Genomic DNA, 25,372 nt, shown 5'->3' on the forward strand with positions numbered 1-25,372 from the left:
GTTTGGTGGTACCCTCCCCCAAAATATTTATAAACCTTCCCGGGACCTATGAAAAGCTACCACGTAAAGGAGGACCCGATCGGTTCAGGGGTCAGCGAGGTCCTTCGGTACAAACAAACAAACAGACAGACGTCTTTCTAATTTGCATTATAGATTACATTTAGTGGTTGAAACGTTTGACACTCAACTTTATAAACAACAAAATAAAAATTCAATTACAGTCCCCAATGTTGTTGATCCAAGGAATAAGAAAACTTTTTTTATGATACTTTGGGGACTAGTGTAATAAACAGCCCAATGTCCCCTCCCTCCCTGGAGAAGCAGAATAATTTTAAAATTGTCAGTTTTTTTGGGGGCCGAAATTTGTTTTATTGGGGAAAGGAGTTATAACCCGCAGAGAAAGATTTGAATATTTTTAAAATATTGTTCCAGCATGGGCTCGAAACCATTTGATATTCAGTGTATTAGAACCAGTGCTCAGCCATACTAAAAAGGCATGTATAGCATCGTATTACAGACAATTTTCTATGAAGATTAAATTAAAAAATCTGAAATTTTTGTCATTTTTATATCCGTGGAAATCTGTCTATAATACGATATGATAAATAACTAATACGCATATTGAAGCATTTTTTACTTTTCTTATGTAAATTTTAACGCCCTTTTTTACATATTTTTCTTCCGAGTTTTAATATTTCAATCCCCCCTCACACTTTGTTAAAGTGTAGCTTCACATAAAAAAATCGGAAGTATGTCTTATATAGAACCTAAGAAAATTACATTTCCCCAATGATGATAAACAAAATTATTACCTACTTAGATTACAATTATTTGTTGAAAATTTAGGACAGTTATAGTTTGGACCTTTACCAATTAAAATTCAAATTTGAATGTACTCAAATATAAAGTACAAAATGTTGGTGATAAAACTTTGGGTACCAGTGTAATTTTCAGTCCTATATCCCCTCCTTCTCTCCATGCAAGCAACCTTTAAAGATGTGGTACAATGGATTTATTATTACTTGGATCTTACACCAAATTATCATGTACTCTAATACATTAAACTTGTAGCTGGCTAAAGTAACTATCCTCCCTTCAATCTAAGCCCCTTTACCCCACCCCCTCTCCTCCTACTGGATGAAACTGACCAATAAGTGAAGTCCATATTAGCAAGCTAAATTTTTCCCCTATCATAATATCCACGTATATTCTATATTCATTTGAAGTCAGAGAGAGGTGACAATGGGCTGTTTATTACACTAGTCCCCAAAGTTTAATGATAACGTTTTCTTATTGGTTGGCTGAATAACTTTGGGGACTTTTTATTAAGTTTAGCATTTAAACGTTTCAACCACGAATTTTAGTCTACAGAAGGGATAGTTTTGTGCGTCATTATTGGGGATATACATCAATTTATCGGCCATTGTCTTATTCCTTTAGATCCCTGAGTCCCCAAATTTGTTTAATAGCGTTTCTTATTTGTTACTGGTTCAACAGCTTTGGTGACTTTTACTAAATTTTGATTGGTTGGTTTTTAAAGTTGAGTGTTCAAACGTTTCAACCACGAATTTTAATCTACAGAATGGATAACTTTGTGTGTCATCATTAGGGATGTACATCAATTTATCGGCCATTGTCTTATCCCTTTAGATCCGTGGTGTTTTATAGATATTTATCGTATCGTATCATAGACAGCTATCCGCGGATATTATGCGGATAGTATGGCTGAGAACCGGTTCTAATCTAGCGGTTTCTGGATCCCTACCTTTAGATCCCTGGTTTATGGTACCAACTTCCTCCCCCCCCCCCTCCCCCCATATCCCAAGGATGGAATTATTCCGTATAAGGTGTTGCCTTGTTTGTCAGTTAGGTTTCCACGGTTCAACCAAATTTTTTATTTAAATTAAGCCACAAGCGGCTTCGCCCCAAGAGGTTTAATCAATCTATTTTTGTGTTATTTAGATTTTTTTTTTAAAGTAAAAAAAAATTTTTTGGGTGGGGTATTTTTCATTTTTTGGGGGGGTTGGGGGTGTCCCACCCCCAAGAAAATAGCATAAAACCATCCTATTACCAGTAGGTATATTCCCTGAAGTGTAGAGCCCATTCGGTTCAGTGGTTACTGAGATCTTAAGCTTCAGACAGACAGACATCGTTCTACTTTGTATTATAGATGATAGAATGGTCCTACGAAGTTTAGACATTTTACTGCAATTCTGTAGATTACAATTGAAGTGTTGAATAGCTTTGACACTCAACTTAAAGAACCAACCAATCAAAATTCCATAAGGGTCCTCAAATTTGTTTTTAAGCCAAATTTTATAATAAGCCATGATAGAATGGCCCTACGAAGTTTAGACTTTTTACTGCCATTACCCCTTCTGTTGAATAGCTTTGACACTCAACTTAAAGAACCAACCAATCATAATTCCATAAGAGTCCCCAAAGTTTTTAAGCCAAATTTTATAATACGCCATGATAGAATGGCCCTATAAAGTTTAGACATTTTACTTCCATTACCCCTTCTGTTGAATAGATTTGACACTCAACTTAAAGAACCAACCAATCAAATTTCCATAAGAGTCTCCAAAGTTGTTAAGCCAATGAATTATAAAACTTTGAGGACTAGTGTAATAAATAGCCCAATGTTCCCTCCCTCTATGAGATGTTGTTATCCTTGTTTTTGTTGAAATTTTGTGGAGTGCCTCAAGGTTGCATATTAGGTCCTGTTTTAATAAATTGCTGTTTTGAATTTCTTGCAGATTTGGATTAGCACTGATTACGATTTCTATTAGAGATAAGAGGGGTTTCAATAGGAGGGGAGGGAGGGAGGGGACATTTTACTGGAAATTAAACTGGTACCCAAAGTTTTATAGCCTTGTCATCTTATATGTGAGCTCAAAAACTTTGGATACCATTAAATAATAAGAAAAAAACAGGGAGGGAGGGAACATTGGACTGTAAATTACACTGGTACCCAAAGTTTTATAGGTGCGTTATCTTATTTGTTAGCTAAAAAACTTTGGGTACTATTAAATAATAAGAAATAACCATGGAGGTAGGGACATTGGACTGGAAATTACACTGGTACTCAAACTTTTACATCCCATAAACTTTGGGTACTATTAATATATGCATAACCCTCAAAATTTCTGCTTTATTTCTAATTATTACAGGAATAAAAAATTTTTAATAAGATGATTCTAATATTTAGTGAAGCAAAAAATCATGGAATAGACAAACGCAAAATCTTATTTATAGAGCAGATTTTCAGTATCATGAAAAAAAATATTAAAATCTTCGCACACAAAATTCAGCCGTCTATTTTGGATACTACCCGAAAAAAGTAACCTCTCTTTTTCTTACGGACAAACAGACGGACATTCAAAGTGAATTATAGAGTTGCCTTGCTAAAAAGACAAAAATATAACATTGTGAACGGTTCTTTTCAGAGTTCATATATTTCCCCATTCTTCAAATTAAACAAGGACGTATATAAGTATCAGGGAGGGAGGGGACATTGAGCTATTTAATACACTAGTCCCCAAAGTTTTATAATAACGGTTTCTAATTCGTTGGCTTCATATCTTTAGGTACTGTTATTTGATTTTTGAAGTACTGATTTCTAGGTCTATTAGGCAATAAGTTTAAACGGATCTTTTCAGAGTTCATATTTCCCCATTCTTCAAATTAAACAATGACGTATATATGTATATACAGGGAGGGAGGGGACATTAGGCTATTTATTACACTAGTCCCCAAAGTTTTATAATAACAGTTTCTTATTTGTTGGCTTTACAACTTTGGAGACTTTTATTGGTTTGTTTATTAAGTTGATTGTAATCTACGAAATCGGTAATTTTTTGCATATGTACATCAATTTATCTGGCAATTGGCTTATCTCTTTAGATCCCTGTATTTAAGTAGCTCAGCATTGACTAAAATCACAATTGGGCCCTATTATCCTATTCATTTGATTTTTGTAGTACTGATTTCTGGGTCGATTAGGCAATATGTTTCAATTATAATTAAGTTTTAAAGTATAAACATCCTGTATTTAAGTTACCTTAAGTTTAAACTTCTGGATATTAAATGCATTGTTTCTTTGTATATGTAAATGTTTGTTAAAGTTCCTTTCGTGGCAACGCCTCTTAAGAGGCGTTTTGCAGTATTTTCTCAGTAGCTTTTCGCCAATTTCTAGCCCTTGCGGGGGGCTCTAACCCTGCTGGACAATCACCTAACATAACCTATCAAAAGTCATTATGAAAATAATACTAAACGCCCCTTAAGAGGCGTTGCCACGAAAGGGACTATACCCGTGCTTTAAATGACGAACGAACAGACGGACAGACGTTTTTATGCCATGCTTTGCTTGATAATAATAAGATTGGTATATTTGCCCGAAGGGGCGAGTACTGTTTACCTTGTTAGCCATAGTTATAGTGTTTCATCAATATAGCTCAACTTAAGACTTTGGCTACCAATTTAATAAAACTTTGGGTACTAATTTAATAAGACTTTGGGTACCAATGTAATTAAACTTTGGGTACCAATGTAATAAGACTTTGGGTACCAATGTAATAAAACTTTGGATACCTGTAAAAAACTTTATGTACCAATTTTTAAAAAAAGGTTGGGTATCAATGTAAAAAAACTTTGGGTGCCAATTTAAAAAAAACTTTTATATAATAACGTTCTCTTATTGGTTGGCTTAACAACTTTGGGTCTACTTTGGTGAATTTTGATTGGTTGGTTAATTAAGTTGAGTGTTCAAATGTTTCAACCACTAATTTTAATTTACAGAAGGGGTTATTTTGTGTATCATCATTAAGGATGTACATTATTTTATCAGCCATTGTCTTATCCTTTTAGATCCCTAGTTTGAACTTGATGCTTTGACTTTAACATTGTACCCTGTTGTCCAAGGAATCATTATTTCAAAAATCAGAAAATATAATACCTATATGTTTTGAATACAGAATTCTAAGAGTTCTGGATTGTGCCTAACTATTGCAGGCATCATCATGCCAAGTTTGAAATTGATATGACAATTCCAACAAGCCTTTAATTAACATTAAGGAGCCATCCGTTATGTATGGACGGACGTACGGACAGATCCTATTTACAGAAAAGCTTCGCTTTTAAAAATAATTTGATCCGTTGCATTGTTTGTTGGCCAGAATATGTTACTAGATTGCAATGCAGGGATCTAAAGCCTAAAGGGATAAGACAATGGCCGATAAGTTGATGTACATCCCAAATGATAAAACACAAAATTACCCATTCTCTAGATAACAATTAGTGGTTTAAACGTTTAGGCACTGAACTTAATGAACCAACCAATCAAAATTCAATATTTAGTCCTTAAAGTTGTTGAGCCAACGAATAAGATATTATTATTATAAAACTTTCAGGGACTAGTGTAATAAACAGCCTAAGGTCCGTATAATGCAGGGAGTTCAATGGATAAGACAAAACAATTTTCAAAAAATTATGTAATATAATAGATGATCATAATTAGTGGTTGAAACGTTTGCACACTCAACTTTATAAACAACCAATTAAAATTCAAGTACAGTCCCCAAAGTAGTTAAACCAACGAATCAGAAAACTTTGGGGACTTTTATGGAATTTTGATAGTTCATTAAGTTAAATGTCTGACCGTTTCAAGTTTTCAACCACTACTTTTAATTTACAAAAGTCATAATTTTGTGTATCATCATTTGGGGGGATGTACATCAATTTATCAGCCATTGTCTTATCCCTTTAGATCCCTGGCTATGAGCCTTGTCACTTTTATCTTTAGGTTAGTTGGTCATGTTGTATATAAATACATATTATTATATAGTTTCATGGTCGTATTATACTCACTCTTATCTTTAGGTTAGTTAGTCATGTTGTATATAAATACATATTATTATATAGTTCCACATAGTCGTATTATACTCACTCCTATCTTTAGGTTAGTTGGTCATGTTGTATATAAATACATATTATTATATAGTTTCATAGTCGTATTATACTCACTCCTATCTCTGGGTTAGTTAGTCATGTTGTATATAAATACATATTATTATATAGTTCCATGGTCGTATTATACTCACTCCTATCTCTGGGTTAGTTGGTCATGTTGTATATAAATACATATTATTATATAGTTCCACATAGTCGTATTATACTCACTCCTATCTTTAGGTTAGTTGGTCATGTTGTATATAAATACATATTATTATATAGTTCCACATAGTCGTATTATACTCACTCCTATCTTTAGGTTAGTTGGTCATGTTGTATATAAATACATATTATTATATAGTTTCATGGTCGTATTATACTCACTCTTATCTTTAGGTTAGTTAGTCATGTTGTATATAAATACATATTATTATATAGTTCCACATAGTCGTATTATACTCACTCCTATCTTTAGGTTAGTTGGTCATGTTGTATATAAATACATATTATTATATAGTTTCATAGTCGTATTATACTCACTCCTATCTCTGGGTTAGTTAGTCATGTTGTATATAAATACATATTATTATATAGTTTCATGGTCGTATTATACTCACTCTTATCTTTAGGTTAGTTAGTCATGTTGTATATAAATACATATTATTATATAGTTCCACATAGTCGTATTATACTCACTCCTATCTTTAGGTTAGTTGGTCATGTTGTATATAAATACATATTATTATATAGTTTCATAGTCGTATTATACTCACTCCTATCTCTGGGTTAGTTAGTCATGTTGTATATAAATACATATTATTATATAGTTCCATGGTCGTATTATACTCACTCCTATCTCTGGGTTAGTTGGTCATGTTGTATATAAATACATATTATTATATAGTTCCACATAGTCGTATTATACTCACTCCTATCTTTAGGTTAGTTGGTCATGTTGTATATAAATACATATTATTATATAGTTCCACATAGCCGTATTATACTCACTCCTATCTTTAGGTTAGTTGGTCATGTTGTATATAAATACATATTATTATATAGTTCCACATAGTCGTATTATACTCACTCCTATCTCTGGGTTAGTTAGTCCTGTTGTATATAAATACATATTATTATATAGTTCCACATAGTCGTATTATACTCACTCCCATCTTTAGGTTAGTTGGTCATGTTGTATATAAATACATATTATTATATAGTTTCATAGTCGTATTATACTCACTCCTATCTTTAGATTAGTTAGTCATGTTGTATATAAATACATATTATTATATAGTTCCACATAGTCGTATTATACTCACTCCTATCTTTAGATTAGTTAGTCATGTTGTATATAAATACATATTATTATATAGTTCCACATAGTCGTATTATACTCACTCTTATCTTTAGGTTAGTTAGTCATGTTGTATATAAATACATATTATTATATAGTTCCACATGGTCGTATTATACTCACTCCTATCTTTAGATTAGTTAGTCATGTTGTATATAAATACATATTATTATATAGTTCCACATAGTCGTATTATACTCACTCCTATCTTTAGGTTAGTTAGTCATGTTGTATATAAATACATATTATTATATAGTTCCATAGTCGTATTATACATGTAGGAGATATTATATGGAGTACCACAAGGATCTCTCTTAGTATCTCATATTATTATATAGTTTCATAATCGTATTATACATGTAGGAGATATTATATGGAGTACCACAAGGATCTCTCTTAGTATCTCATATTATTATATAGTTTCATAGTCGTATTATACATGTAGGAGATATTATATGGAGTACCACAAGGATCTCTCTTAGTAACTCATATTATTATATAGTTTCATAGTCGTATTATACATGTAGGAGATATTATATGGAGTACCACAAGGATCTCTCTTAGTAACTCATATTATTATATAGTTTCATAGTCGTATTATATGGTGTTCTCCATGGATCTAAAGGGATAAGACAATGGCCAATAAATTGATGTACATCACTAATGATGATACACAAAATGTCCGATAAAATGATGTATATCATCAATGATGAAATATAAAAATTACCACTTCTGTAGATTAAAATTATTGGTTGCAACGTTTAAACACCCAATTTAATAAGCCAACCAAACAAAATTCACTCTGAAGTCCCCAAAGCTGTTAATCCAATAAATACGAAAATGTTATTATAAAACTTTGAGGACTAGTGTAATAAACAGCCCGTTGTCCCCTCTCTCTCTCATTGTGTCTTGTTGTATATAAATATATATTATATATTTCCATGGAGATTTATCTTGGGATGGTGGTGGTACCCTCCCCCAAAATAGTTATAAACCTTCACTTCACCTATATGAAGCTACCCTGTCACTAGTCGCCGGAAGGGAAAAGCAGTTTTTTGAAAGGGGCTATCTGAGATTATTACAGATTCTGATATATACATATATAGACTAATGAAAAATGCAAAAAACGAAATCAAAAGCGTTCCTTCTTGGGAGAAAATCCGGGAAAATGATTTTAGCTATTTCTAACCTAAAATTCACATTGGCAAGCCTGCAAAAAATATAAAGACATTTTAAAAATGTCATTGCTCAGCACCTAGAAATGGTAGAAAAATGCTACGCATACCATTGGAAAGCTCATAACCTCTAGTTTTCATAAATGTATATAACGTTTTTGTACTATTATTAGTTTTTGAGCTATCCTCTAAAGTATACTCAAGTTTTAAAAATGCAGTTTTTTCATGAATTTTAAGTTTGATACTAGTTACACAAACCTTTTTAAAATTATATTGCTTAGCACTTAGGAGTTATATAATTATTCTATAAAGGTACATTTGTATATTTTGGGTAATTTCAATTTTAGCTTAATTAAAAATTGTCTTTGAAATGCGTATAGTTTGTAGTAAGAACCAAGGAGGGAGGGCGGAGTTTATACACTTATAGGAAATGAAATGCAGTAGAAAATTAGTAGAAAAAGTGGTAGAAAAATGCTACGCATGCCATTGAAAAGCTCATAACCTCTATTTTTTATAAAGGTATATAACGTTTTTGTACTATTATTAGTTTTTGAGCTATCCTCTGAAGTATACACAAGTTTTAAAAATGCAGTTTTTTCTTGAATTTTAAGTTTGATACTTGTTACACAAAACTTTTTAAAACTATATTGCTTAGCACCTAGGAGTTATATATATTATTTTATATAGGTATATTTGTATATTTTAGGTACTTTCAATTTAAGCTTTGAAATGTGTATAGTTTTTAGTAAAAAGCAAGGAGAGAGGGGGGAGTTTATACACTAGTAAATGAAATGCAGTATAAAATTTTCCCCTGGTTGTTTTTGTTATAGTTATTGACCGGATTCTTTTTGAAAAATCTTTTATATGATTAAATTCACCAGTAAAACACTAAAAATTTAATTTTGGCACTTTCCTTCTAGGGGCTAGTGGGGTAAAACAGACTCCAAGACACTGAAATTATAAGATATGAGATTATTTTCTAAGACATTAAGTTAATTTTTTAATGTTAACATGTTTGGACATTTTCAATGTCAAGCTAATTTTTTTAATGTAATTTTTTTTTGACATATTTTAGCAAAGTAGTCACAAAAGATTTCATTTTGGCACTTTCATTCTCAGGGCTCCAAAACACTAAAATTTAAAGTTATGAGCCTATTTTTAAAGATATTAAGATAATTTTTTTAACTTAAAATTTATTCTCATAATATAAATATGTAGCCATATGTGGCACTTTCCTTCTTGGGGCTTCCTAAAACATATTAAAATTATAAGTCAGTATCAGATTTTGCCCTGGCTGTTTTGGACTTGTTGTTATAGTTATTTTTTTTTAAGTTGGTTCTACTATGTGATTGGTTATAAGATATGAGATTATTTTTGAAGACATTAAGCTTATTTTTTTAATGTAAACATTTTTCACATAATTGAACTAAGGAGTTATTACAGATTTCATTTTGGCACTTTCCTTCTAGAGTCTATTGGGGTAAAACACCCTTAAAATACAAAAATTATGAGTTCTGAGCTTATTTTCAAAGATTTCATGTTGAACTTTAATAAAAACTTATTTCAAATCATAGAAAAAAATAATTTAGTCCTTGAAAGAGGTGCCTAATTGAAATCTATAGTGATTATTTAGTTAAATTATTTGAAGAAAAAAGTTTTTAAAAAATCAGCCCAGTATTTTTAAAAATAAGCCCAGAACTTAAACTTTTAGTAGTTTTGGGGAAAGTTTTACCCCACTAGCCACTAGAAGGAAAGTGTCAAACTTAATGTTTATTAATAATTAATTATATAAGATTACAAAAATAATCAGGTTAATAACTATACCAACTAGCCCAAACATCCAAAGCAAAATTTTATACTAAATTTAATTTCCTAAAAGTGTATAAACTCCCCCCCCCCCTTCCCTGTATTTTATAACTTAACAATTTGGGGTTGTTTTTTACCCCACTAGCCCCGAGAAAGAAAGTGTTAAAATGAAATCTTTAGTTGCAACATAGCTCAATTATGTGATAAAATTAACATTAAAAAATCAGCTTAATATCTCTAAAAAAAACCTCAAGTCTTAAATTTTAGTGTGTTGGAGGGTGAAATACCCCACTAGCCCCAAGAAGGAAAGTGCCAAAATGAAATCTTTAGTGGCTACCTAGCTAAATTATGCAAAAAAGGTTTACATTAAAAAAATTTGCTTGATATCTCTAAAAATAAGCTCAGACATTAGATTTTAGTGTCTTAGGGGCTGTTTTACCCCATTAGCCCCTAGAAGGAAAGTGCCAAAATTTAATTTTCAAAGTTTTACTTGTATATTTAATCATGTAATTTTACAAAAAAAATAAGGTTAATAACTATAACAACAAGCCCAAAAACATCCAGGGCAAAATTTTATACTGCATTTCATTTCCTATAAGTGTATAAACTCCGCCCTCCCTCCTTGGTTCTTACTACAAACTATACGCATTTCAAAGACAATTTTTTATTAAGCTAAAATTGAAATTACCCAAAATATACAAATGTACCTTTATAAAATAGTTATATAACTCCTAAGTGCTAAGCAATATAATTTTAAAAAGGTTTGTGTAACTAGTATCAAACTTAAAATTCATGAAAAAACTGCATTTTTAAAACTTGAGTATACTTTAGAGGATAGCTCAAAAACTAATAATAGTACAAAAACGTTATATACATTTATGAAAACTAGAGGTTATGAGCTTTCCAATGGTATGCGTAGCATTTTTCTACCACTTCTAGGTGCTGAGCAATGACATTTTTAAAATGTCTTTATATTTTTTGCATGCTTGCCAATGTGAATTTTAGGTTAAAAATAGCTAAAATCATTTTCCCGGATTTTCTCCCAAGAAGGAACGCTTTTGATTTCGTTTTTTGCATTTTTCACTAGTCTATATATGTATAAATCAGATTCTGTAATAATCTCAGATAGCCCCTTTCAAAAAACTGCTTTTTCCTTCCGGCGACCAGTGCTGTAAAAGAGAACCATATTGGTTTAGCAGTTTTTGAATCTATAATTTACAGAAGTGGCACATTAAAATTGTATCTGTCATTGGTGTTAGGCAGGGAAAGATGAGACAATGGGTTGTTTATTACCCTAGTCCCCCAAGTTTTATAATAACGTTTTCTTATTTGTGTGCTTTAGTTATTTTCTTTTTTTATTCATTAAGTTGAGTGTACAAACGTTTCAGCCACTAATTTTAAAATGTACAGACGGGATTATTTTGTGTATCATCATTGAGGATGTACATCAAATTATCGGCCATTGTCTTATCCCTGTAGATCCCTGGGATTTAGGGCTGTATTAATACGTCACTGAACAATTCAAAAATCCTTTTAAGATTGCAGTTAGGCGAACGAGGAACTTACTTTTCAATCTCTCTCTCATTCCCTCTCTCTCTCTCTTTCTCTCTCTCTCTTTTTGTCTCTCCATGAAATAGTTAAATGTCCTACTCTGCTTTGAAGTTACAACCCCTCCCTCCCTCCCCCTCCCCTCTAACCCAAACGCAACCATTTGCACGTACGAGCACACACACACACACACATAAATGCGCGCAACCCCTCATACTTAAAAGCGCTCACACACACACATACACTTACATACATACACACACACACACATATACACACACTCACACATACACACACACACTCACACATACACACACACACACAAACCCATAATTGTTATGGCTTTGGAAATTAGCTTTTGGGTGCCAGGAAATTTATTTGGATTAGGACATTCAGAGCCAGCTTTTCTTATAAAGTAATTGAATGTGTATGTGTGTGTGTGTTACAGGCAGGTTTTATGCCATTTTTCCAGGGAAGAAGTATGGGTCAAATTCACATTGGCTCTAAAACTTTAGATTGGTTGGTTCCAAACTTTTTAACCAATAATTTTAAGGGGGTAATTTTGTCTTGCATCATTGGGTGAGGTATATCAATTTATCATTCAATGTCTTATCCTTAAAAAAGTAGCCTTTTTGGTTAATTCTAAACCAAAAAAATCCCCTCCCCTCTCTACTGTCCAAGCTAGCCTGCTTCTTCAAATAGTTCAAACACAAACCAGCTAAAAATAAGCCAAGCAAAGGAATAAATAATTCATAAAAAACCAAGCTTTAAATTTAGACAGTAGAACAAACATTTAAGAATTTCATAAGCATAATACAAATTTAAAAGTCTAAACCAAATGGTATTTAAATATGTTGCAAAATAGCTTGAATGCAGTATAATGTTGAAGGATATTCTAGAACTTGACTAAGGAGATGATCTGCTTAAGATATTATACCTTGTTGTCCAAGTTATCGTTGTTGCAACAATAATTGATAGGTACTTGCTATTCATGAAACTCTTTTTTTGTTTATTTTCTAAAACACCTCTAATACCTTTTTTATTTTCTTGTGTTAATGTTGGGGAGGGGGGGGGGGGTAAACTAAACTAGTTATGTTAATCTCATGCCAGATAGACAGGAATCTAAAGGGAGAAGACAATGGCTGTTAAATTGATGTACATCCCCAATATTGATACACAAAATAACCCCTTCTTTAGATTACAATTAGTGGTTGAAATGTTTGGACAATCAACTAATTGAACCAACCAAAAATTCCATAAAAGTGTCCAAGGTTGTTAAGCCAAAAAAATCTTTGGGAACTAGTGTAATAAACAGCCGTGTTTTTTAATGGGGGGGGGGTGGTCTGTCAACCTAAACATTTCTCTTTCAAAGTTTTAATTTTTTGTGGAGGGATTGTTGTTATGGTATTTCGAAGGTTGTGTGAATATTTATTTATAAAAACCTTCACAAAATATAATTCACTGAATTATTTAGCACTACTTAATTTTTTAAATATGTACTTAAATTTAATTGACATAATTTCTGTCATTTAGACTGAAGTAGAAGCAATGTTCAGTTTTGTAAAAGGATTCCTATATCAATAAGGAATAATGGATGTAATGGGAATTCCCCTCCTATATAGAATTGTTCTTAAAGAGGACTATCCACGAACAAGAGCACGTGATTCTAAGTACCTTCCAGCATTGATCCTGAGTATTTTCTTTCAGAATATAATAGGTCACTATCAATAATTAATATATTGACGAGAAAATTTACGTTTCACCACTTCAAGTTGAAGAAAAGTAAAAAAATGTCCACCATTTTTCCTTAAATTTCTATCAAACGTTTTGTTGAGTTCGGGGTGTCTTAAATTGTCCATGTTGTCAAATGATAAAAATTAAAAAAAGTCAAAAGCACATTTACTATATCTCATATGTATTTTTAAATTAATGCTAATATGGATTAATTTACAATCTATTTAACACGAGTATTCGCATATGTATCATCAAATATCCATTTTATTAAAAGAATTCGCTTCATAAAAGTTTTCAAAATCAATTAAAATACCTAAAAAAACATGGTGAAACATAAATTTTCTCGTCAATATATAAATAATATATGGTGTCCTATTATATTCTGAAAGAAAATACTTAGGATCAATGCTGGAAGGTACTTAGAATCATGTGCTCTCGTTCGTGGATAGTCCTCTTTACAGAGAAATTATCAAAAAAAAATTATTTTCAAATTTACTCTCTGATAAAATTAAAAACTTATTTTAAAAATTGAGGGGGGGGATATTTTTACAGAGGCTTTGCAGTTGGTTTTTTTTGTGGGTAGTGGGGTGTCCTCCCTCCCCCTCCTTATTGTTTTATAGATAAAATACACACACTAATTTGTTATTTATAAGAAAAATTTTATTTCCCAGAAATCAAAATGCTACAAATTTCTTGTTGTCTCTATATCTTTCTATTTCTCTCATTCTTTCACTCTCTCATCATTTTCTCTCCCCGTATCTCATTCTCCCTCTCTCTCACTCATTCTATTTCATTTTTACCTGTTTCAGGCGAGTCTGCCCCTGAGTTTCTGGTGGGTGGTAACCCCTGGTCCTGTGACTGTGAGCTAGAGTGGCTGAAAAATGTGAACCAACTGCGAGGCACAGGATCCTACCCCAGAATTCTGGACCTTGATACAATTATGTGCTCCACCACCAGCTCGTCTTCCTCATTCCTCATGTCCTCCTCCCCAGTTTCCAGTTTCCCCCCGCCAAGACAAGACAGCAGCAGCTACAACAACAACAACCATGTGACAGTCCAACAACAAAATGGCAGCAGCAGTGTGCCCCTGCTGCACATGCGCAGTGACCAGTTTGTGTGTGAGTACGATGCCCATTGCATCCCCCAGTGCTACTGCTGCGACTTTTTTGCCTGTGACTGTCGTATGCAGTGCCCAGAGGGATGCTCCTGCTATCATGACAACTCATGGACCAACAATGTGATCCAGTGCTCTGGTCGTGGTCACATGGACGTGCCCCCGCTCATACCCATGGATGCAACAGCTGTCTACCTGGACGGCAACAACATGACAGAGCTGGCCAATCCAGGCTTTATTGGGCGCAGGAGGGTGAGAGCTGTGTATTTGAATAACAGTATGATTGTCAGAGTAACCAACTATTCATTTGAAGGGCTAACAGAGGTAAGATATTTTCATACAGAAATAATTTCTTTATCAATACTTTCTTGTCATTTGTATATCATATGAGTGGTCTTCAGTGGTTTGTCTGTTGATATATATTGTTTAATTAAGCAAGGACACTATGAACAGCTGTCAGTAGCGTTTTTGGTTATTGTTTTTTTTTATCTTAAGGTTTTTTTGAGGCTTAAATATTTACATTATAAATTATCTTTCTAGGTGTCAGTGTTACATCTGGAGGACAATCAGATCAAGACTCTGGCAGGAAATGAATTTACAGGCCTGGCCAAGCTTCAACAGCTGTACCTACAAAACAATTTTCTAACCAGCATTGCTGCACAAACATTTGCAGGGCTGAGAGACCTGACAGTCTTGCGGCTGGATGGCAACTTGCTGACAAGCTTCCCAGTCTGGCAGCTGAATAATCCATTGTTGAGTCATTTATACCTGGGCCGCAACTCATGGACCTGTGAGTGTGAATATGTTAGGCCTTTTCTACAGTTCAGGCAAAAGTTTGCTGGCAAAATTGTGGATTTGACAGAAAGTTCTGTCAAATGTGTGACAACAGCAGGTGCAGAAGCTTTGTCTGTAATGTCAACTGTAGCGTGTACAACATCAGGAGTTCTCCAGCCAAGTACAACTAGTAGTGGTGGTGGTACTACTGTATCAACTACAGGCAGTATCACAGACTATACACCCATACTTGTTAGTGTCCTGCTGGTTGTTTTAATTCTTGTCATTGGCTACCTGCTCACCTTCACCTTCCGCAAGACCATCAGATCATGGTTTGTTGGTGGTGTGTCCAAGACAAGGAGATCAGCTGCTGGTACAGCTGTCTCAGGCATGTCTGCTATTGCTGGTACAGCTACTGGTGACAGAGCATGCAGTGACAACAATGCAGGCTCCGTCTACTCTACATCAAATGATAAACTTTTTGATGTTTTCATCAGCTATGCTCCAGAGGATGGTGACCTTGTGGAGGGCAGTTTGGCGGCCAACCTGGAGCATGGTGCCACTTCCTACAGGCTGTGCCTGCACCAGAGAGATTTTCCTCCCACCACACCACTGGCAGACACAGTGTCAGTAGCTGTAGAGACATCAACCAGAGCTGTTATAGTGTTGAGCAGGGCGTACCTGGCCACCCAGTGGGTCAACATCCGTCCATCATTTATGAAGGCCATCAAAGACAACAACACTAAGGTTGTGTTCATCCAGGTTGAGCAGCAGCTGGATGCAGATCATGCTGTTGATGACCTGCTGTCAGCAGCACCGGAGTTGAGAAACCTTAGAGAAGACTCACCATGTGTCCACTGGCAGGATCCCAACTTCTGGAGCAAACTGAGATATTTTCTACCAGAACCTGTGTACCTGACTTTCCACAGGTCTGTGACTATGAGAGGAACCCTGCAACAACAACAACAGAACCCTGCGGCAGGCAACCTGTACCAACCTGTGATGCCTTATCCTGCCAGGATAGAGTTGCTGGCAACAAACTACATCAACTCAGGTAAAATGTTATTGAAAAAGCAAAGTAGCTTGATGTCTGTCTGTCTTAAGCTATAGATCTTGTTTTTTTTCTTCTTTAAAATGTGACCCAATTTCCTACAGAGAAACTGATTGTTACCTCTTTTTTTTATTTTTGTTTTGGTAGGTAAATAGAATTTAATTTTATGTTTGTGTTTAGGTCATAATTGTGTAGAGACAGACCACAGTACAGACACAACAACAATGACTGCTGTGTCCCCCCTCCACTCTGTGTATGCTGTCTCTGGTGGTGGGGGCACTGCTGGCTCGGAGCACACCTACCACAGGTATATAATATCTTTAATTCATAGTAGCTTGATGTCTGTCTGTCTGAAGCTTAAGATCTCTGTAACCGCTGCACTAATTGGGCTCTAGACCTTCTGGTCCTGTGGTGGTTTTAAGCTTTTTTCTTGGGTGTTTGGACATTGTTGTTTATTTTTGTGCATGTATGTATATCTTGAAAATAATTAAAATTCTTATTTGTAGTATTGACAATAATCACATCTACCACACCCTGGATCCAGGACCTCCGTCTGCTGCTACAGCAAACCTGTTTCACCTGCAGTTCCACCATTCCTCCACACCAGTCGCAGCAGCAGGACAGCCAGCAGCCAGATCTAGTCCAGGTACTTATACTTGATACCTTACCTCCAGAGCATTATCTGCTTGTAATGGGATGCCATACTCTTGACACCAAAACATATCAGGTTAAGTGACATCCATCAGACAACCAACCCTTTGATTGCACGAACTTTGTCTAAGAAGTCCTAACAGTGCATGAGTTGTGCATGTTTACAGGCCAAGGCATTCCCCCTACTCTAACTATTTATGACATAGCAGCCATAGGAACCATTTTTAACGTCTGTTTTAATGTCTTTTGTAAAATCTGTTTACTTTGTTTAGGTTTTCCAGCACATGTACTGGATGCAGGTCTACAACCTCCAGCCCTGCACCATAACAACCGGAGCGCTACTGCCCATCATCAGCATCACCATGGCTCCCACACTCCATCCAACTCAACATGCTCAGCTAAACGTCTTCTGTCTGGAGACCAAGGAGAATATATTGTTTAGAAACAGAGACAAATAAATAAACAGACAGACAAATATTCATTCAGATACAGACAGAGACAGAACATGTTATTGGTCCACAGTTCGGTACTTGTAAAAATTTAGTCTGAAATACCCAATCTTAACAATCTTCTAGCTAAACAAGATGGGTAGATTTTATAACTGGTAACTGGAAATTCTAATGAAATCTAATTCAATTGTCATCCTCTAGGAGTTCCCGCCTAATCATGATAAGTAAAGCTAAGATTAATATTTTTACATTCTGAACATGTTTGTAAAGTTCTTTATTAAATAACTCCTAAAGGGAATTAATTAATGGCCATTATATCAGTTGCATTGCTGAGGTCATACAAATTTAGTAACCAATAAATCATATATAGAGTTGTTTTATGAAAACCTCTATAAAGATTTTAAAGATATAAATTTTTGTTTTTGTTATCATTGATAAGTTTAAGCTTCTAGTGAATGAAATTAGAAATTAGATTTTGTTGGATATGAAATCTACACATCTTGTATAGTTATATGTCAGTGGTCTGGTAAAAATTGGAAATTTTAAACTAAATTTTTATAGAAATGAAGTGTGGGTCTATACAGTGTACATACATTCAAAGGCTGTGAATTTTTAATGTATTTTAGTTTTATATTTTATACTAAAAAAGAATTACCTACCTATGTGTTTAACCAATTTTAGTAAATTTATCCTTTTTTTGTATCATTATTATTTTTATAAATAAAGTTACCTATTAAACTTGTTTATTTTTATGTAAATTTTATTTCAGATTTTTCGGAGCATAAAACTTGCTATTATTTAATTTAATGGGATATTTATAATTATAATTTGGTCTTTTTTAATGCTTTGTTAAAGTCTAAGAAAAAATTAGCCTTTTAACAGGATGACCTCGCCAGGTTCCTAGTTACTAGAATTTAAGAAAGAAAACTAATTTGCAAAAAAAATTATTTATTTCCATCACGAATACCTTTTAACTACTGATGATACCTAACTTAAAGAATTCATCTCATTTCTGTCAGAGGTGGGTTTTCAAAAGATAAAAGTATATGTTTCAAGACAAATAAATGCCGCGACAATATAACATTTTTGTTATATTCTTGCTTAAAATTCAATGACATTGTATTACAGATTTTTTATGTGATTTTCAATAGCGGTTTGATAACTAATTGATTTTAACTCAAACGACATGTAAACATGAACAAATATGTATTTTTATCTTTAGAAGACCCATCTCAGCTGTTTTTACATAACCGGAAGTGTACACTAACAGGCAGCGTTGTGGAGCCGGGAGCCGCCATATTTTGCCGAGCTGGAGCCGCAATTTTTGTTAAAAAACGGCTCCGGGTTAGCTAAACACAGAGTTTTTTATTAATTTTAAAGTTTAACTTTTAAAACCTTCAAAAGTCAAAAATAGACTTGGCAAAAAAATATGTTGAGTGTTTCTTCATTTTGGGTCGGAGCCGCTTCAAAATCAAACGGCTCCGCAACGCTGCTAACAGGGGTGCCATAGTATTTTCTGTTTCAACAGAGGTGCCATGATATGTTTTGTTTTACCAGAATAGAACATTATTATTATTATTATGACTAGATTGCTTTTTCCACTTTTGTTTATTGGTCAGTTCATCTATAATTTATGTTGTATTGGATACTGGATAGAACCACAGGGTTAATGTACCCTCCCAAAGTAGCTAGACATAGTAAATCAGCTTCAAGGAATATTATATAACAATACTATATATCTCTATAGTCATTAACAAAATGTCCATTTTAAACATGTTGATTTTTTACTTTTTGACATCAAATTTTGTATGTTAGAATTATCCAATTCATCTGATTTTTAGAATACTGATTCCTATTCCAACAAGGTACAATGTTATAAGCAAAGCATCTCTATAATCAAGTCCTAAAAATGTAAGTATATCCTTATGTATTTATGCAGTTTTTCAACAACTTTACTCACAATTTTGTTTTTATACTTATGCAATAATAATCTGCTTATTTAGTTCTCACACTCTGCAGTGTTAATGTTAGTTTGTCCATCAATTTCAGAGCTTTGCTTTTATGGATGTTGTCATCCTTGTTTAGTAGCACAGCTATTCTAAACCTGGGTATTTTCGGTCCATCTGTTTACAGACAATTAAAATTTTTCCTGCAATGCTATCAAAGAAAGAGGATTTCAGTTCCTATGGTTTCAAAACTGATTAATATCCACTGGATTAGAACCGATTATCAGCCAAATTGAAAAATCAAGTATAGTATCGTATAACAATATTAACTAGGAAAAAAGTCATGAAACCTATGCGTGTCTTTCAGCTGTTGTTGGGGGGGCAACACATTGAAAAATTGACGACCTCTCCATTTGCCCCCCAAATTTTATTTTAGATTTATTTTGCTTGTTGGTTATTCCTTATTCCAGGTCTATAAAACGAGCCATAAATAACCATTTTCCATATTAAATTATTTTACCTTAATGAAGAGATATACCATAAATAGTAACAAAAAGAAAGACCAAACAAAGTAAACCAAACATTTTATAGTAGAAGTATATTCTATTTTGAATATTAAAAAGATCCTAAAATTAATTGGTAGATTTTTCATAAAATTTTTGGAAGATTTTTTTTTGAAAAATATTTGATTTTTAAAAGTAAAGCTTTTCTATAATTAGAGTAGGTCTGTACGTCCGTCCATAACTTTTTGTCAATTTAGGCATATTAGAATTGTCCTATAATTTTCAAACTTTGCATAGTGATTCCTGTACTTGTTAGGTACAATAGAGAAAGCGTAACAACTCTATGATCGTTACCAGAATGTCCGTATGTCCATTTTAAACATGTTAATTTTTATGCATATTAATTATCCAATTGATTTGATTTTTCGGAATATTCCTAGGACAACAATGTGTATAAGCAAATCATCTCTATAATCAAGTCCTAAGAATGTAAGTATGTCCTTAAACATTATAATGTATTTAAATAGTTTTTCAACAAATTTACTTACAATTTTGGTTCGAAATTTTATACATTTATATACTGATTATTCAGTTCTTACACTCTAAAAGTGTTAATGTTCATTTGTTCGAAATTATCTATTAAAAACTTTGGGTACCAGTATACCAACAAATACAAATCAGTTTGAGGGTTAGATAAAATGTCGTCATTGCCAGAAAAACTGCAAAAATCACGAAACCTTAACAATTATTATTGTACTATCATATGGCTGAGATCAATTCAAATGAGCCCTATCCTCATTTCTAAATTATAATAGTGAAACTACCCAATAGTGTTTTTCTCTGTATGTCCTTTTGTCTGTCTGAAATGCAAAGATTCTTCACCCTAAAACATATTTATTAAAAAAAGGATGACATCAAGAATAAACTAGAGCAGTGTAATACAAAATAAAAATAAATAAATCACGAAACCTTTTATGATTTACAATGTGGAAATCTAGGAATCGATCTAGCACCACAACCAATTAGCAAATCTTAATGAAACTTTGTGGGGATTTGTAAATTTAATCCCTAAAATATCAGCCGTCTATCTAGAATAGGAGTAAAGAAAATCAAGAAAACTTTTAAATCTAGGAATCGAACTAGCACCCCAAACAATAGACAAATCTTAATAAAACTTAACAAAAATGCAGAATATGAACTTATTTTATCCCTGAAAGATTAAGCTGTCTATCTTGAATAGGAGTCAAGAAAATTTTAAAAAGTTAAAAATGTAGGTATCAATCTATCACCCTAGTTAATTAAAAATAATAATGTTAACATATTTAATCCCCAAAAATTAAAAATGGGCCGAGAAAATCACGATTCCCCCACCTTGTCTCTTACGGACGGACGGACATTTGGAATTATTTGCTACTAAAAAGTTGTTGTCAAAAAAGTAAAGTTTTAAATGGACTTACAGACTTTCTGGTAGCAATTATTGAGATGCTATGCTTCTTAAATTGTACATAATTGTTATAGAAAAGATTTGCTTTTAAAAATATATACATAAATAATAATTTAACATTTTAAAAGTTCTTTTTAGACTTAGAAAAAATGAAACTTCCCCACCCACCCCCCCCCCCTCAAAAATGTCTGTCTTTCTGTCTGGGTGTACTGATACACAGCTAAACCAATATGGTTCTCCTTTACAGAATAGCTTCTCATAGGTCCTGGGAAGTTTTATAACTATTTTGGGGGAGGGTACCACCATCCTCTCAAGAAGAAATTATTTATGCAAAAAAATCATGGTAAAAATCTTCAAAAATCGCCTTTTCATAACCTTTTTTTTAAGTCCCTCTTTTAATTTATAGATAAATTTGTGCAAAATAAAATTTGGTGCTATGACTAATTCAGCAAAACTTGTTTTTTAAAGAACCCACCTCATAAAAGTCATTTTTGTGGAACACTGTGTAAATATCAGCTCATACCAATAACGAAATTAATTTGGAAGAAAATCACAAAACCTATACGTGTTTTTCAGCTGTCGTTGGGGGGCAACACATTGTAAATTGACGACCTCTCCAAATATTATTTTAGATTTATTTCACTTGTTGGTTATGCCTTATACCTGTGTAAATATATTCTTGGGCAAAACAAACAAATGTAATAAACGGACAAAATTTTTTCTTTACCTTTTATGTTTTAGGAGAATTAAAATTACCCCTTATCCTTATATAAAAGTAAAAGGATGTTTGTCTGTCTGTCTCTTTGTATGTACCAGAAGATCATGAAACCACTCAATTCATATTTGGAAGGGGGATTACTCCCCCCCCCCTTTGTTTTTACCTTTCCTTTTTAAAACTTTTTAAAAAAATTGTAAGTGGGAGATGGACTTTTCCCCCTCCTTCCCACCCCTAGGGGAGTAGCACTAGTATAGAATAAAGAAATTGTTGGAATGGTTATTTCTCGCATCGTATTATAAACGGCTTTCCGCGGATATAGAAAGTACAATTATGAGATTAAAACCAGATTTTTTAGCCCCGAGGTGCCGAAGGCACCGGCTAAAAAACTGGTTTTAATCTTATGATTGTACATTTCTATATTCGTAGAAAGCTGACTATAATACGATGCTAGACATAGTTTTTTCGTATGAATGAGAACCGGTTCCTATCCACCGGATTCGAATGAATACGAGAAAAGTTTGTAAGCTACTTTGTCTAGAAAACGTTCAACTTTAATATTATAAATGGTTTGCAATATAACAAGGATGACAACATCCATAAAAGTGAAGCTCTGAAACGCAAGGACAAACAAACACTAATACTTGTATAGTGTCAGAACTGAAAAATCAGAATACAAATGTATATAAATTTGTTGAAAAACTGCTTACATGTATACAGGATAATGTTTAAGGACATACTTCCGTTTTTAGGACTTGATTGTAGAGATGCGTCGCTTATAACATTGTACTTTGTTGTCCTAGGAATCACTATTTCAATAACCGAATCAATCAGATAATTTTATCACATACAAATTTGTTGTTAAAAAGTTAAAAATCAACATGCTTAAATTGGACTTACGGACATTCTGGTAACGATTATAGAGTTGCTACGCTTTCTATATCGTACCTAACTACTACAGGAATCACCATGCAAAGTTTGAAGTCAATAGGACAATTCTAACAAGCTCAAATTAACAAAAAAAATCTATCTATTACAGATGTACGGATAGACCAACTCTAATTATAGAAAAGCTTCGCTTTTAAAAATTCCAATTAGAGATAATGACCCAAAATACTCAATTATAATAATTAATTTCTTGCATCGTATTATATACAGCTTTCTGCAGATATAAATGCATCATGGGGCTAAAAAAACTGGTTCTCATCTAATAATTGTACAGTTTTATATTCGTAAAAAAATTGGATATATTTTTTCAGTATGGCTGAAACCCAGTTCTAGTCCACCGGATATTAATAGGTTTTGAAGCGAAGCAGGATCGAAAAATAATAAAAGGAATTTTGTATTCTAATTTAAATTAATGTATTATTATAATGTGTTTTAAGTTACCATCAACTCCTTATGAAAGAATGGATTCTTTAATTGTATAAATGTATAGATTGACAAAAAGACCTATTAGCCGTGGATTAATCAGTCATTGAACATCTTTTCATAATACAAAATATTTTTAGAAAAATTATTTCTTGTCATAGATTGCATTAAAAATCCCATTTGAACTTAAAATGTAATAAAATTAAGAATATGTTAAAGCTTAAATACTAAATAAAAATAAAACTTGTATATTATAGTGAGAAATTCAAGGACATCCAAGCTTTGTTATTGTTTATTTTGGGGGGGGGGAGGGGATTTTTACATCATATAGGCAAGTACGTCCAAGTTTTTTTTAGTTTTTTTTTTGGAGGGGGGAGGGTTGGTAGCAAAATTTTTTTAAAAAATTTTGGTGGGGGGGGGGGGTAATCACATATTTACTTCCTTAGACGTCCTTGTAGTAAATGCATACAAAAAATTCCCAATTAGTATTCAAAAGAAATATTATAGGAAATAATTGATAAACCAATATCCTTAGAATTATTATCAATACTTGATCATCATTAATTATTTTTCCAATAACCAGGCGTCTTTTTAGTAGCGAAGCTACTCAATAATTCCAAATGTCTGTCCGCCCATCCGTAATTAATGAATTGGAGGAAACGTGATTTTCTCGGCTCCTATTCAAGATAGACAGCTGAAAATTTTAGAGAAGATTCCTATACCATATGCCCATCTAATCTTTATATTGTTTTGTTCATCTGTCTGTTATTTGGGGTGCTAGATCGATTCCTAGATTCTCAAGTTTTCTTAATTTTTGCGCTTCGCTACTTATGGATGTTGTCATCCTTTTTATAATTTATTTTACTTCGATAGTGTGTACTCTAGTGTAATGCTTAAATTCGAATTTGACTGAGAATGTCATTACATAAGTCTAAAAGTGGTAAGACAATGACTGAAAAATTAATGTATACCTCCAATTATGATACACAAAATTACCCCAAATAATACTATGATAATAAAAAGCCTAAGCTTAATGAACAATTGCTGCTTTGGCTGCGTCTCCGGCTTCAGCTTCAACTGCAGCTTGAACTTTTTGGGCATGCAGCCAGGATTGGTGCCCAAGAAGATGATCTGGTACATGTAGACTAGTTTTCAGGCTTCCTTCTTCAGCTCGGGCTGGCCCTGCATGATGTTGTTGTCCTTCATCTCCAGGTCCTCCCACAGCTTGTCCCTATCTAGTGAGTCCCATGGTGGGTCCATGGGCCCCAAACTTGGGGTGGCTGTTGATCAGCTTGTACTGCCAAACAAGATCTCCATGTACTGTCAGGCCATTGGGAAATAACTGCATTTGTTGGCCTTGAACACAGTCTCTGATCGGTCCCAGTGCCCAAAGATCCCTTTGGGGATTATGACCAGGTCTGGGAGCCGCTGCTTTAGGAGAAGCTCATGGCCACATCAGCCAGTACCAGGATGGCAGGACCACCTTCTTGATAGTTAGCAGGCAGGGGACCATACCTCTCAGGGGTTGGACAACATTGATGGTGAAGATTTCTGGTGGTGTGACAGTCTTAAGAAACAACCTCTGCTTGAGGCCTCCAGGCTTGCAGGAGATGGTGTTGAAAAACAGGTCAGTGTTAAAAAGGTGGATAACCTTACCCCTCGGTGGAATGGATAATATGCTTCTGAGGGCTCTGTGGCTAGCTCTCTGTGGGTTCAAGACAAAGATACTCAAGAAATCATGAGCTGCAGACTCCCTGAATGCTCCACTGGGGGACTAGACCC

The 25,372-nt window shown here is 33.6% G+C and overlaps 1 protein-coding gene across 7 annotated transcripts in view; it reads left to right on the forward strand.

The window, feature by feature from the left end:
- The window catches only part of LOC145307393 (toll-like receptor Tollo), a 104,638-nt gene extending 86,289 nt beyond the window's left edge, over window positions 1–18,349 (forward strand). The window contains exons 17-22 of one of the 7 annotated variants that reach the window (XR_013875441.1): window positions 14,382–15,010; window positions 15,227–16,514; window positions 16,692–16,818; window positions 17,018–17,157; window positions 17,435–17,750; window positions 18,131–18,349. Coding sequence is in view for 1 of the 7 variants with exons in the window: in XM_080149809.1 (XP_080005935.1) it covers window positions 14,382–15,010; window positions 15,227–16,514; window positions 16,692–16,818; window positions 17,018–17,157; window positions 17,435–17,604 (2,354 nt within the window). In the remaining 6 variants the exon portion in view is untranslated. Of the gene's footprint in view, window positions 1–14,381; window positions 15,011–15,226; window positions 16,515–16,691; window positions 16,819–17,017; window positions 17,158–17,434; window positions 17,751–18,130 lie in introns of those variants that run through there. The other 6 variants (XR_013875443.1, XR_013875444.1, XR_013875442.1 and 3 more) reach the window with 6 other exon arrangements.
- The last annotated feature ends 7,023 nt before the right edge of the window (window positions 18,350–25,372 follow it).

Source organism: Acartia tonsa, chromosome 15, assembly GCF_053477335.1.
Source record: "Acartia tonsa isolate MP-2025a chromosome 15, ASM5347733v1, whole genome shotgun sequence".
In the NCBI taxonomy this organism is placed as follows: Eukaryota; Metazoa; Arthropoda; class Copepoda; order Calanoida; family Acartiidae; genus Acartia; species Acartia tonsa.